The sequence below is a fragment of the Procambarus clarkii genome, chromosome 55 (assembly GCF_040958095.1).
Source record: "Procambarus clarkii isolate CNS0578487 chromosome 55, FALCON_Pclarkii_2.0, whole genome shotgun sequence".
In the NCBI taxonomy this organism is placed as follows: Eukaryota; Metazoa; Arthropoda; class Malacostraca; order Decapoda; family Cambaridae; genus Procambarus; species Procambarus clarkii.
In genome coordinates, this window is record NC_091204.1 from 33,291,337 (window position 1) to 33,306,409 (window position 15,073).

The 15,073-nt window shown below is 39.3% G+C and overlaps 2 protein-coding genes across 2 annotated transcripts; both read left to right on the forward strand.

Annotated features, from left to right (window-relative positions):
* The first annotated feature begins 5,134 nt into the window (after nt 1-5,134).
* Nucleotides 5,135-9,002, forward strand: LOC138352986 (NK-tumor recognition protein-like). Its single transcript, XM_069305650.1, has 2 exons — nt 5,135-5,285; nt 7,480-9,002. The coding sequence occupies exons 1-2, from the start codon at nt 5,135-5,137 to the stop codon at nt 9,000-9,002; spliced, it is 1,674 nt and encodes a 557-aa protein (XP_069161751.1).
* Nucleotides 9,003-10,220: 1,218 nt separating this feature from the next.
* On the forward strand, nt 10,221-14,084 carry LOC138352987 (NK-tumor recognition protein-like). The gene is made up of 2 exons (XM_069305651.1): nt 10,221-10,371; nt 12,562-14,084. The coding sequence occupies exons 1-2, from the start codon at nt 10,221-10,223 to the stop codon at nt 14,082-14,084; spliced, it is 1,674 nt and encodes a 557-aa protein (XP_069161752.1).
* Nucleotides 14,085-15,073: the final 989 nt, after the last annotated feature.

Genomic DNA, 15,073 nt, shown 5'->3' on the forward strand with positions numbered 1-15,073 from the left:
TTGGGAAGTGTTGCGATATTTTGAAAACTGCAGAGGAGGGTTTGGGCAAAATGTGACCCATCGCCGTTTTCAGTCATTGGTATATTTTCGGTATAAAAAGACGTAATTTCAAACTGCGATTACGTGCAGAGAGGCCGAATTTGGCTCCAAAATATGGCTCAAGTTTCGAATTTGGGATGTTTGGGATATTTTGAAAACTGCAGGGTGGAGTTTGGGCAAAATGTGACCTATCTCCGCTCTCAGTAATTAACATATTTTCGGTAAAAAAAATCGTAATTTCAAACTGCAAATATATGCAGAGAACCAGAATTTGGCTCCAAATCATGGCTCAAGGGTCGAATTTGGGATGTTTGGGATATTTTGAAAACTGCAGGGATGGTTCTAAGCAAAATGTGATCCATCGTTGCTTTCAGTAATTGGCATATTTTCGGTATAAAAAGTCGTAATTTCAACCTGCGAGTACGTGAAGAAAGCCAAAACTTAGCTCCAAAATAAAGCACCAGGTTCGATTTTGGGATGTTTGTGATATTTTGAAAACTGGAGGGAGGGTTTGGGCAAAATGTAATCCATCGTAGCTCTCCGTAATTGGCATATTTTCGGTATAAAAATTCGTAATTTCAAGATGCGAATATGTGCAGAGAGCCACAATTTGGCTCCAAAATTTGGCTCAAGTGTCGAATTTGGGATGTTTGGGATATTTTGAAAACTGCAGGGGGGTTTGGACAAAATGTGACCCATCGCCGCTCTAAGTAATTGGCATATTTTCGGTACAAAATGACGTAATTTCAAAATGCAAATACGTACAGAGAGCCTGAATTTGGCTCCAAAATATAGTTCAAGCGTCGAATTTGGGATGTTTGGGATATTTTGAAAAGTGCAAGGGGGGGGGGGGGTTTGGGCAAAATGTGACCTATCGCTGCTCTCAGTAATTGACATATTTTCGGTATAAAATGTCGTAATTTCAACCTGCGAATATGTGCAGAGAGCCAGAATTTGGCTCCAAAATATGGCTCAAGAGTCGAATTTGGGATGTTTGGGATATTTTGAAAAGTGCAGGGGGGGTTTGGGCAAAATGTGACCTATCGCTGCTCTCAGTAATCAACATATTTTCGGTATAAAATGTCGTAATTTCAAACTGCGAACACGTGCAGAGAGTCAGAATTTGGCTCCAAAATAAGGCTCAAGGGTCGAATTTGGGATGTTTGGGATATATTGAAAACTGCAGGTAGGGTTTGGGCAAAATGTGATCCATTGCCGCTCTCCGTAATTGGCATATTTTCGGTATAAAATGTTGTAATTTCAACCTGCGAATACGTGCAGAGAGCCAGAATTTGGCTCCAAAATATGGCTCAAGGGTCGAATTTGGGATCCTTGGAATATTTTGAAAACTGAATGGTGGATTTGGGGAAAATGTGATCCATTGCCGCTTTCAGTAATTGGCATATTTTCGGTATAAAAAGTCGTTATTTCAAACTGCGAATACGTGCAGAAGCCAGAATTTGGCTAGAAAATATAGTTCAAGGGTCGAATTTCGGATATTTGGGATATTTTAAAAACTGCAGGGAGGGTTTGGTCATAATGTGATCCATCGCCGCTTTCAGTAATTAGAATATTTTCGGTATAAAATATCGTAATTTCAAACTGCGAATACGTGTAGAGAGCCAGAATTTGGCTCAAAAATATAGCTCATGCGGTCGAATTTGGGATATTTGGGATATTTTGAAAACTGCAGGGGGGTTTGGGCAAAATGTGACCCATCGTAATTTCTGCGCAATAAGACGCTGAGCGTCGCATCTCAGATGCTATTTGCGCAGAAATATATGCGCAGAACCCACCAAGGCTACAGGATGTGGGGGGGGGGGGGGTGTCGGAGGTGTATATAAGGATGTCGGATGGGAGACACCGCTCAGTCTCGCCACAGAGGCGGCACACTCAGGATGTCCCTCTGTAATTCGGACACACCAGACATAGAAGAAATTAATTCAAACTCAGAAGCATCAAATGAAGACAGTTTTATTGAACACCTGAAATCTCAATTATACCAAGAAATAGAAAAACCAAACACAGACTTTAGAATCATTGACAACTACTGTGATACCTTGTACAACGTTCATCCAGATTTCGAACCAAAACTTCACACACCACGGCCAAACTACTGGGACGAGTGCGTACAATTACAATTAGGTGACCAGATCCCATGCCATGTCGACCCAAGAATCTATCCCTATTACTACTGGCAACATAGAAAATGGGAGGTAAGTAATTGGTTTCGGTTACCTCACACTTTTGAATTTGGAGTATCGGATGATAAACAATACATCACCCGACATCTGAAATCCTTCATTACCTAGAAACCGACACCAACATTAACATATATATGTATATATCCTTTCAGGAAACGAAAAAGGGAAACCCCAATTCAGAGGGAAACCCATCAACATCACTACACAGCATTACAACAATAAGACACCAAGAAGAATATTTAATGAGACTGAGATGAGAGAACAAGAGCAAACATTGTGAGAGACATGGATCGAAAGAGAGGACGAATAGCAACGAGTTTAGACACAAATCCAAAGACATACGAACAACTGAATCAGGAAAGAAGAAACTTGAACTCACACATAGCCGAGGTAAGCGAACACATAATGATACTAAAAGCAGCAACAAGAAATCACGAAGCGGAATACGGGGAGACACCAGTGGCAGGAAGAACAAGACAAAAAACAACAGAAAAGACAGCCCCAACTCAATTAAAAGTAACGGTGCCCCAACCGACAGAAGTAGTTCGGAAAACGGCTCCACTGATGAGTTCACAGATTGGTTTATGGAACAAACCACCTCATCTAACGTCTGCAATAGAAATGGCGAAAAAAAGACAAAACTGGAAAATGGGCGAGAGACCAAAGGAAGATTATACCAAATAAGACTATGGAGCAAGGAGACAAATTTAAATCAACTCCTTATGAAACTGAAAGATATATCCCTGAAAAACACACCAGAGCCCCTCAGAAACCTATATCCAACAATAAGAGTTCACAAATTGTACAGAGAACACAAGATAGTTCTTTGGACAATAGAACTCATAAATATAGCAAGCAGAATAATACGCCAACAGGTAGTAGACATAATATTAGAAATATGTCAAATACAGGACGTATTTCCCATGCAGATGAACAAATTCATGCCGGACCTTCTGGAATTCACAACATACATGAGCAAAGAGAGAACAGACTCGAAAGAATTTTGACTATTGTCCTGACTATTGCAGGACTCGAATACATGGAAGACACCATTCATCGACATGGAACCGCTAGGTCAGACTGTTCTCCTACATACTCTGAAGGGAGACATAAGCAAGGAGTTAAAAGAAAACTTTGCTTCGAAAGTAGTGAAAAGCAGAGGAACACAATAATAAAGGCAAAAGACAAATTATGATTCACAACCAGAAAATACAGAAACGAAGTTAGAAGAAAAGAGATACAGGAAATACAGAGGATAGCTCAGACGATGAACGAGAATATGGATTCAGACGAAGCCCCAGAAGACATCCAGGATCACCAAAACCTACCTTCTGGACAGGCAAGCTCAGAACATTCATTATACACACAAAAAGACCATGGGGCACAAGAGCAAAGCGAGGACAAAAGATAGGATTCGTCTATGCAATCCACGGACTTAGAACTGACAGAGAACACAAACACGTCATATACACAGCAGACCCAAAAGGAAAAAATAGAAAACTCAACAGAATCTTGGAATATGTTGAAGCAACACCTACTGAACGTGCAGAAGCTTTTGCCACAGACGACGAAATTTACGATGAACGGAGATTCTTTTCATATATCTGGCCGTTGTGGTATCAGACAAACCAACTAAAGTTGCAACTGGAGTTCCAGGGTGGGATAGCTTTTTAGCTACTCATAAAAAATATATAGAAGCTGCACTACCAGTAGAAGAAGGATTAGACTATTGTAACCAACGTATAAAAGGGAGAAGAGAACAGAAGAGAAAAGAACGAGAAGCACAAGAAGACAGCAAACCAAGACATACTCAAACCAATACCAAGCGGTAGAAGATGTATTGAATACTTACAACCTTACAAAGAAAGTAATCTGGTAAAAATCCCACCAGAAATAAATGAAACACTATACAAATTATATGGGACCCAATATAAAGGTATATTATCTTCAGTCTATGATATATGGATAAGAAAACAACTATTGAGACTCAGAAAAATGACCTACATAGAAAGGTTAAAAGAACACCTTGGAGAATTGGCAACTAGCCCACTGACAGAGCAAGAACAAACTGATATAAGATATATATTGAAAATTTTATACAACAACAAAATTAATTGGACCTGCTTCTTTGCTTCCTTCATGTATATCTACAATAAATTAGACCACAAAAAAAATGTACTATGCATTGAAGGCCCAACAAATACAGGGAAAACAATGATCATAACTCTACTACTGGACTAATTAGTAGAGTTATGATCATTGTTTTCCCTGTATTTGTTGGGCCTTCAATGCATAGTACATTTTTTTTGTGGTCTAATTTATTGTAGATATACATGAAGGAAGCAAAGATGCAGGTCCAATTAATTTTGTTGTTATATAAAATTTTCAATATATAACTTATATCAGTTTGTTCTTGTTCTGTCAGTGAGCTAGTTGCCAATTCTCCTAGGTGTTCTCCAAGCAATAACCATACCAAAAAATTCGGATAGTGATAGATTTCAGTTTTCAAATTGTACATCTGCTACATCTGTATTATTTGAAGAACCAAACATTAATATGATGAATGTAAATACCTATAAAAACTTATGGGGAGGACAAGAAACAGAAACAGATGAAAAAAAACAGTTCTCATGAATTGGTAGAAAGACTCCCATGGTTTATTACGTGCAATGAAGACATAGGCCTAAATATAGAAGGTCACGAACGTCACGCTATAGAAATGAGAATGATAAAATTTAAATTCTTATATCCCATTGCCGATGGAATAATTAATACATCTGGCATCTCCCGTTCAGAGACAACTATAAAAGGAACGACGATCCAACGCTGGCTACTCAGTCAAGAACTGCGACTGCAGGAAGCACTAGCTGCTATACCTCACGCACTACAACATGGCCAGTATAACACCGCCTGCGACCCCTGCCGATGGTGGAGAGACTACCAGAGTGCTGAAACGAAGCCTGGAGACGGATGAGGAAGAATATGGAGAAGGAAGAGATCACCGAGTGATACGAAGTGCAGGAGATGGAGTTGATGTAATTCGTAAGTATTTAAGTTTTCGGCGGTCGGTAACATACAACTTAACTAATAGGACGGATCATGAAACCGACCGCCGAAGCCGAATTCAGATTTTACATATATTTTTAATCTTTTTTATTGCAGAACAAGGCTGCAATATGTTTGGCAATATGCAATGTTTGGGATATTTTGAAAACTGCAGGGAGGGATTCGGCAAAATGTGATCCATCGCCGCTTACATTAATTGGAATATTTTCGGTATAAAATGTCGTAATTTCAAACTGCGAATACGTGTAGAGAGCCAGAATTTGGCTCCAAAATGTAGCTCATGCGGTCGAATTTGGGATATTTTGAAAACTGCAGGGGGGTTTGGGCAAAATGTGATCCATCGTAGCTCTCCGTAATTGGCATATTTTCGGTATAAAAATTCGTAATTTCAAGATGCGAATATGTGCAGAGAGCCACAATTTGGCTCCAAAATTTGGCTCAAGTGTCGAATTTGGGATGTTTGGGATATTTTGAAAACTGCAGGGGGGTTTGGACAAAATGTGACCCATCGCCGCTCTAAGTAATTGGCATATTTTCGGTACAAAATGACGTAATTTCAAAATGCAAATACGTACAGAGAGCCTGAATTTGGCTCCAAAATATAGTTCAAGCGTCGAATTTGGGATGTTTGGGATATTTTGAAAAGTGCAGGGGGGGGGGGGTTTGGGCAAAATGTGACCTATCGCTGCTCTCAGTAATTGACATATTTTCGGTATAAAATGTCGTAATTTCAACCTGCGAATATGTGCAGAGAGCCAGAATTTGGCTCCAAAATATGGCTCAAGAGTCGAATTTGGGATGTTTGGGATATTTTGAAAAGTGCTGGGGGGGTTTGGCCAAAATGTGACCTATCGCTGCTCTCAGTAATCAACATATTTTCGGTATAAAATGTCGTAATTTCAAACTGCGAACACGTGCAGAGAGTCAGAATTTGGCTCCAGAATAAGGCTCAAGGGTCGAATTTGGGATGTTTGGGATATATTGAAAACTGCAGGTAGGGTTTGGGCAAATGTGATCCATTGCCGCTCTCCGTAATTGGCATATTTTCGGTATAAAATGTTGTAATTTCAACCTGCGAATACGTGCAGAGAGCCAGAATTTGGCTCCAAAATATGGCTCAAGGGTCGAATTTGGGATCCTTGGAATATTTTGAAAACTGAATGGTGGATTTGGGGAAAATGTGATCCATTGCCGCTTTCAGTAATTGGCATATTTTCGGTATAAAAAGTCGTTATTTCAAACTGCGAATACGTGCATAAGCCAGAATTTGGCTAGAAAATATGGTTCAAGGGTCGAATTTCGGATATTTGGGATATTTTAAAAACTGCAGGGAGGGTTTGGTCATAATGTGATCCATCGCCGCTTTCAGTAATTAGCATATTTTCGGTATAAAATATCGTAATTTCAAACTGCGAATACGTGTAGAGAGCCAGAATTTGGCTCAAAAATATAGCTCATGCGGTCGAATTTGGGATATTTGGGATATTTTGAAAACTGCAGGGGGGTTTGGGCAAAATGTGACCCATCGTAATTTCTGCGCAATAAGACGCTGAGCGTCGCATCTCAGATGCTATTTGCGCAGAAATATATGCGCAGAACCCACCAAGGCTACAGGATGTGGGGGGGGGGGGGTGTGTGTGTCGGAGGTGTATATAAGGATGTCGGATGGGAGACACCGCTCAGTCTCGCCACAGAGGCGGCACACTCAGGATGTCCCTCTGTAATTCGGGACACACCAGACATAGAAGAAATTAATTCAAACTCAGAAGCATCAAATGAAGACAGTTTTATAGAACACCTGAAATCTCAATTATACCAAGAAATAGAAAAAACCAAACACAGACTTTAGAATCATTGACAACTACTGTGATACCTTGTTCAACGTTCATCCAGATTTCGAACCAAAACTTCACACACCACGGCCAAACTACTGGGACGAGTGCGTACAATTACAATTAGGTGACCAGATCCCAGGCCATGTCGACCCAAGAATCTATCCCTATTACTACTGGCAACATAGAAAATGGGAGGTAAGTAATTGGTTTCGGTTACCTCACACTTTTGAATTTGGAGTATCGGATGATAAACAATACATCACCCGACATCTGAAATCCTTCATTACCTAGAAACCGACACCAACATTAACATATATATGTATATATCCTTTCAGGAAACGAAAAGGTAAACCCCAATTCAGAGGGAAACCCATCCACATCACTACACAGCATTACAAGCAATAAGACACCAAGAAGAATATTTAATGAGACTGAGAGAACAGAGAGCAAACATTGTGAGAGACATGGATCGAAAGAGAGGACGAATAGCAACGAGTTTAGACACAAATCCAAAGACATACGAACAACTGAATCAGGAAAGAAGAAACTTGAACTCACACATAGCCGAGGTAAGCGAACACATAATGATACTAAAAGCAGCAACAAGAAATCACGAAGCGGAATACGGGGAGACACCAGTGGCAGGAAGAACAAGACAAAAAACAACAGAAAAGACAGCCCCAACTCAATTAAAAGTAACGGTGCCCCAACCGACAGAAGTAGTTCGGAAAACGGCTCCTCTGATGAGTTCACAGATTGGTTTATGGAACAAACCACCTCATCTAACGTCTGCAATAGAAATGACGAAAAAAAAGACAAAACTGGAAAATGGCCGAGAGACCAAAGGAAGATTATACCAAATAAGACTATGGAGCAAGGAGACAAATTTAAATCAACTCCTTATGAAACTGAAAGATATATCCCTGAAAAACACACCAGAGCCCCTCAGAAACCTATATCCAACAATAAGAGTTCACAAATTGTACAGAGAACACAAGATAGTTCTTTGGACAATAGAACTCATAAATATAGCAAGCAGAATAATACGCCAACAGGTAGTAGACATAATATTAGAAATATGTCACATACAGGACGTATTTCCCATGCAGATGAACAAATTCATGCCGGACCTTCTGGAATTCACAACATACATGAGCAAAGAGAGAACAGACTCGAAAGAATTTTTAACAGCAATGATGATGAAATATTTGCAGGACTCGAATACATGGAAGACACCATTCATCGACATGGAACCGCTAGGTCAGACTGTTCTCCTACATACTCTGAAGGGAGACATAAGCAAGGAGTTAAAAGAAAACTTTGCTTCGAAAGTAGTGAAAAGCAGAGAGGAACAATTAAAGGCAAAAAGACAAATTATGATTCACAACCAGAAAATACAGAAACGAAGTTAGAAGAAAAAGAGATACAGGAAATACAGAGGATAGCTCAGACGATGAACGAGAATATGGATTCAGACGAAGCCCCAGAAGACATCCAGGATCACCAAAACCTACCTTCTGGACAGGCAAGCTCAGAACATTCATTATACACACAAAAAGACCATGGGGCACAAGAGCAAAGCGAGGACAAAAGCCAGGATTCGTCTATGCAATCCACGGACTTAGAACTGACAGAGAACACAAACACGTCATCTACACAGCAGACCCAAAAGGAAAAAATAGAAAACTCAACAGAATCTTGGAATATGTTGAAGCAACACCTACTGAACGTGCAGAAGCTTTTGCCACAGACGACGAAATTTACGATGAACGGAGATTCTTTTCATATATCTGCCGTTGTGGTATCAGACAAACAACTAAAGTTGCAACTGGAGTTCCAGGGTGGGATAGCTTTTTAGCTACTCATAAAAAATATATAGAAGCTGCACTACCAGTAGAAGAAGGATTAGACTATTGTAACCAACGTATAAAAGGGAGAAGAGAACAATAGAGACAAGAACGAGAAGCACAAGAAGACAGCAAAACCAAGACATACTCAAACCAATACCAAGCGGTAGAAGATGTATTGAATACTTACAAACCTTACAAAGAAAGTAATCTGGTAAAAATCCCACCAGAAATAAATGAAACACTATACAAATTATATGGGACCCAATATAAAGGTATATTATCTTCAGTCTATGATATATGGATAAGAAAACAACTATTGAGACTCAGAAAAATGACCTACATAGAAAGGTTAAAAGAACACCTTGGAGAATTGGCAACTAGCCCACTGACAGAGCAAGAACAAACTGATATAAGATATATATTGAAAATTTTATACAACAACAAAATTAATTGGACCTGCTTCTTTGCTTCCTTCATGTATATCTACAATAAATTAGACCACAAAAAAAATGTACTATGCATTGAAGGCCCAACAAATACAGGGAAAACAATGATCATAACTCTACTACTGGACTAATTAGTAGAGTTATGATCATTGTTTTCCCTGTATTTGTTGGGCCTTCAATGCATAGTACATTTTTTTTGTGGTCTAATTTATTGTAGATATACATGAAGGAAGCAAAGATGCAGGTCCAATTAATTTTGTTGTTATATAAAATTTTCAATATATAACTTATATCAGTTTGTTCTTGTTCTGTCAGTGAGCTAGTTGCCAATTCTCCTAGGTGTTCTCCAAGCAATAACCATACCAAAAAATTCGGATAGTGATAGATTTCAGTTTTCAAATTGTACATCTGCTACATCTGTATTATTTGAAGAACCAAACATTAATATGATGAATGTAAATACCTATAAAAACTTATGGGGAGGACAAGAAACAGAAACAGATGAAAAAAACAGTTCTCATGAATTGGTAGAAAGACTCCCATGGTTTATTACGTGCAATGAAGACATAGGCCTAAATATAGAAGGTCACGAACGTCACGCTATAGAAATGAGAATGATAAAATTTAAATTCTTATATCCCATTGCCGATGGAATAATTAATACATCTGGCATCTCCCGTTCAGAGACAACTATAAAAGGAACGACGATCCAACGCTGGCTACTCAGTCAAGAACTGCGACTGCAGGAAGCACTAGCTGCTATACCTCACGCACTACAACATGGCCAGTATAACACCGCCTGCGACCCCTGCCGATGGTGGAGAGACTACCAGAGTGCTGAAACGAAGCCTGGAGACGGATGAGGAAGAATATGGAGAAGGAAGAGATCACCGAGTGATACGAAGTGCAGGAGATGGAGTTGATGTAATTCGTAAGTATTTAAGGTTTCGGCGGTCGGTAACATACAACTTAACTAATAGGACGGATCATGAAACCGACCGCCGAAGCCGAATTCAGATTTTACATATATTTTTAATCTTTTTTATTGCAGAACAAGGCTGCAATATGTTTGGCAATATGCAATGTTTGGGATATTTTGAAAACTGCAGGGAGGGATTCGGCAAAATGTGATCCATCGCCGCTTACATTAATTGGAATATTTTCGGTATAAAATGTCGTAATTTCAAACTGCGAATACGTGTAGAGAGCCAGAATTTGGCTCCAAAATGTAGCTCATGCGGTCGAATTTGGGATATTTTGAAAACTGCAGGGGGGTTTGGGCAAAATGTGATCCATCGTAGCTCTCCGTAATTGGCATATTTTCGGTATAAAAATTCGTAATTTCAAGATGCGAATATGTGCAGAGAGCCACAATTTGGCTCCAAAATTTGGCTCAAGTGTCGAATTTGGGATGTTTGGGATATTTTGAAAACTGCAGGGGGGTTTGGACAAAATGTGACCCATCGCCGTTCTAAGTAATTGGCATATTTTCGGTACAAAATGACGTAATTTCAAAATGCAAATACGTACAGAGAGCCTGAATTTGGCTCCAAAATATAGTTCAAGCGTCGAATTTGGGATGTTTGGGATATTTTGAAAAGTGCAGGGGGGGGGGGGGTTTGGGCAAAATGTGACCTATCGCTGCTCTCAGTAATTGACATATTTTCGGTATAAAATGTCGTAATTTCAACCTGCGAATATGTGCAGAGAGCCAGAATTTGGCTCCAAAATATGGCTCAAGAGTCGAATTTGGGATGTTTGGGATATTTTGAAAAGTGCTGGGGGGGTTTGGCCAAAATGTGACCTATCGCTGCTCTCAGTAATCAACATATTTTCGGTATAAAATGTCGTAATTTCAAACTGCGAACACGTGCAGAGAGTCAGAATTTGGCTCCAGAATAAGGCTCAAGGGTCGAATTTGGGATGTTTGGGATATATTGAAAACTGCAGGTAGGGTTTGGGCAAAATGTGATCCATTGCCGCTCTCCGTAATTGGCATATTTTCGGTTTAAAATGTTGTAATTTCAACCTGCGAATACGTGCAGAGAGCCAGAATTTGGCTCCAAAATATGGCTCAAGGGTCGAATTTGGGATCCTTGGAATATTTTGAAAACTGAATGGTGGATTTGGGGAAAATGTGATCCATTGCCGCTTTCAGTAATTGGCATATTTTCGGTATAAAAAGTCGTTATTTCAAACTGCGAATACGTGCAGAAGCCAGAATTTGGCTAGAAAATATGGTTCAAGGGTCGAATTTCGGATATTTGGGATATTTTAAAAACTGCAGGGAGGGTTTGGTCATAATGTGATCCATCGCCGCTTTCAGTAATTAGCATATTTTCGGTATAAAATATCGTAATTTCAAACTGCGAATACGTGTAGAGAGCCAGAATTTGGCTCAAAAATATAGCTCATGCGGTCGAATTTGGGATATTTGGGATATTTTGAAAACTGCAGGGGGGTTTGGGCAAAATGTGACCCATCGTAATTTCTGCGCAATAAGACGCTGAGCGTCGCATCTCAGATGCTATTTGCGCAGAAATATATGCGCAGAACCCACCAAGGCTACAGGATGTGGGGGGGGGGGTGTGTGTCGGAGGTGTATATAAGGATGTCGGATGGGAGACACCGCTCAGTCTCGCCACAGAGGCGGCACACTCAGGATGTCCCTCTGTAATTCGGACACACCAGACATAGAAGAAATTAATTCAAACTCAGAAGCATCAAATGAAGACAGTTTTATAGAACACCTGAAATCTCAATTATACCAAGAAATAGAAAAACCAAACACAGACTTTAGAATCATTGACAACTACTGTGATACCTTGTACAACGTTCATCCAGATTTCGAACCAAAACTTCACACACCACGGCCAAACTACTGGGACGAGTGCGTACAATTACAATTAGGTGACCAGATCCCAGGCCATGTCGACCCAAGAATCTATCCCTATTACTACTGGCAACATAGAAAATGGGAGGTAAGTAATTGGTTTCGGTTACCTCACACTTTTGAATTTGGAGTATCGGATGATAAACAATACATCACCCGACATCTGAAATCCTTCATTACCTAGAAACCGACACCAACATTAACATATATATGTATATATCCTTTCAGGAAACGAAAAGGGAAACCCCAATTCAGAGGGAAACCCATCCACATCACTACACAGCATTACAAGCAATAAGACACCAAGAAGAATATTTAATGAGACTGAGAGAACAGAGAGCAAACATTGTGAGAGACATGGATCGAAAGAGAGGACGAATAGCAACGAGTTTAGACACAAATCCAAAGACATACGAACAACTGAATCAGGAAAGAAGAAACTTGAACTCACACATAGCCGAAGTAAGCGAACACATAATGATACTAAAAGCAGCAACAAGAAATCACGAAGCGGAATACGGGGAGACACCAGTGGCAGGAAAAACAAGACAAAAAACAACAGAAAAGACAGCCCCAACTCAATTAAAAGTAACGGTGCCCCAACCGACAGAAGTAGTTCGGAAAACGGCTCCTCTGATGAGTTCACAGATTGGTTTATGGAACAAACCACCTCATCTAACGTCTGCAATAGAAATGACGAAAAAAAAGACAAAACTGGAAAATGGCCGAGAGACCAAAGGAAGATTATACCAAATAAGACTATGGAGCAAGGAGACAAATTTAAATCAACTCCTTATGAAACTGAAAGATATATCCCTGAAAAACACACCAGAGCCCCTCAGAAACCTATATCCAACAATAAGAGTTCACAAATTGTACAGAGAACACAAGATAGTTCTTTGGACAATAGAACTCATAAATATAGCAAGCAGAATAATACGCCAACAGGTAGTAGACATAATATTAGAAATATGTCACATACAGGACGTATTTCCCATGCAGATGAACAAATTCATGCCGGACCTTCTGGAATTCACAACATACATGAGCAAAGAGAGAACAGACTCGAAAGAATTTTTAACAGCAATGATGATGAAATATTTGCAGGACTCGAATACATGGAAGACACCATTCATCGACATGGAACCGCTAGGTCAGACTGTTCTCCTACATACTCTGAAGGGAGACATAAGCAAGGAGTTAAAAGAAAACTTTGCTTCGAAAGTAGTGAAAAGCAGAGAGGAACAATTAAAGGCAAAAAGACAAATTATGATTCACAACCAGAAAATACAGAAACGAAGTTAGAAGAAAAAGAGATACAGGAAATACAGAGGATAGCTCAGACGATGAACGAGAATATGGATTCAGACGAAGCCCCAGAAGACATCCAGGATCACCAAAACCTACCTTCTGGACAGGCAAGCTCAGAACATTCATTATACACACAAAAAGACCATGGGGCACAAGAGCAAAGCGAGGACAAAAGCCAGGATTCGTCTATGCAATCCACGGACTTAGAACTGACAGAGAACACAAACACGTCATCTACACAGCAGACCCAAAAGGAAAAAATAGAAAACTCAACAGAATCTTGGAATATGTTGAAGCAACACCTACTGAACGTGCAGAAGCTTTTGCCACAGACGACGAAATTTACGATGAACGGAGATTCTTTTCATATATCTGCCGTTGTGGTATCAGACAAACAACTAAAGTTGCAACTGGAGTTCCAGGGTGGGATAGCTTTTTAGCTACTCATAAAAAATATATAGAAGCTGCACTACCAGTAGAAGAAGGATTAGACTATTGTAACCAACGTATAAAAGGGAGAAGAGAACAATAGAGACAAGAACGAGAAGCACAAGAAGACAGCAAAACCAAGACATACTCAAACCAATACCAAGCGGTAGAAGATGTATTGAATTCTTACAAACCTTACAAAGAAAGTAATCTGGTAAAAATCCCACCAGAAATAAATGAAACACTATACAAATTATATGGGACCCAATATAAAGGTATATTATCTTCAGTCTATGATATATGGATAAGAAAACAACTATTGAGACTCAGAAAAATGACCTACATAGAAAGGTTAAAAGAACACCTAGGAGAATTGGCTACTAGCCCACTGACAGAGCAAGAACAAACTGATATAAGATATATATTGAAAATTTTATACAACAACAAAATTAATTGGACCTGCTTCTTTGCTTCCTTCATGTATATCTACAATAAATTAGACCACAAAAAAATGTACTATGCATTGAAGGCCCAACAAATACAGGGAAAACAATGATCATAACTCTACTACTGGACTAATTAGTAGAGTTATGATCATTGTTTTCCCTGTATTTGTTGGGCCTTCAATGCATAGTACATTTTTTTGTGGTCTAATTTATTGTAGATATACATGAAGGAAGCAAAGAAGCAGGTCCAATTAATTTTGTTGTTGTATAAAATTTTCAATATATATCTTATAGCAGTTTGTTCTTGTTCTGTCAGTGGGCTAGTTGCCAATTCTCCTAGGTGTTCTCCAAGCAACAACCATACCAAAAAATTTGGATAGTGATAGATTTCAGTTTTCAAATTGTACATCTGCTACATCACTATTATTTGAAGAACCAAACATCAATATGATGAATGTAAATACCTATAAAAACTTATGGGGAGGACAAGAAACAGAAACAGATGTAAAAAACAGTTCTCATGAATTGGTAGAAAGACTCCCATGGTTTATTAC

Excerpts from the sequence above, each read along its gene's own strand:
- LOC138352986 (XM_069305650.1), top strand. The coding sequence starts at position 5,135 with ATGGCCAGTATAACACCGCCTGCGACCCCTGCCGATGGTGGAGAGACT. Across the intron at positions 5,286-7,479 it reads AGATGGAGTTGATGTAATTC|GAAACGAAAAGGTAAACCCC; the intron begins GTAAGTATTTAA and ends ATATCCTTTCAG.
- LOC138352987 (XM_069305651.1), top strand. The coding sequence starts at position 10,221 with ATGGCCAGTATAACACCGCCTGCGACCCCTGCCGATGGTGGAGAGACT. Across the intron at positions 10,372-12,561 it reads AGATGGAGTTGATGTAATTC|GAAACGAAAAGGGAAACCCC; the intron begins GTAAGTATTTAA and ends ATATCCTTTCAG.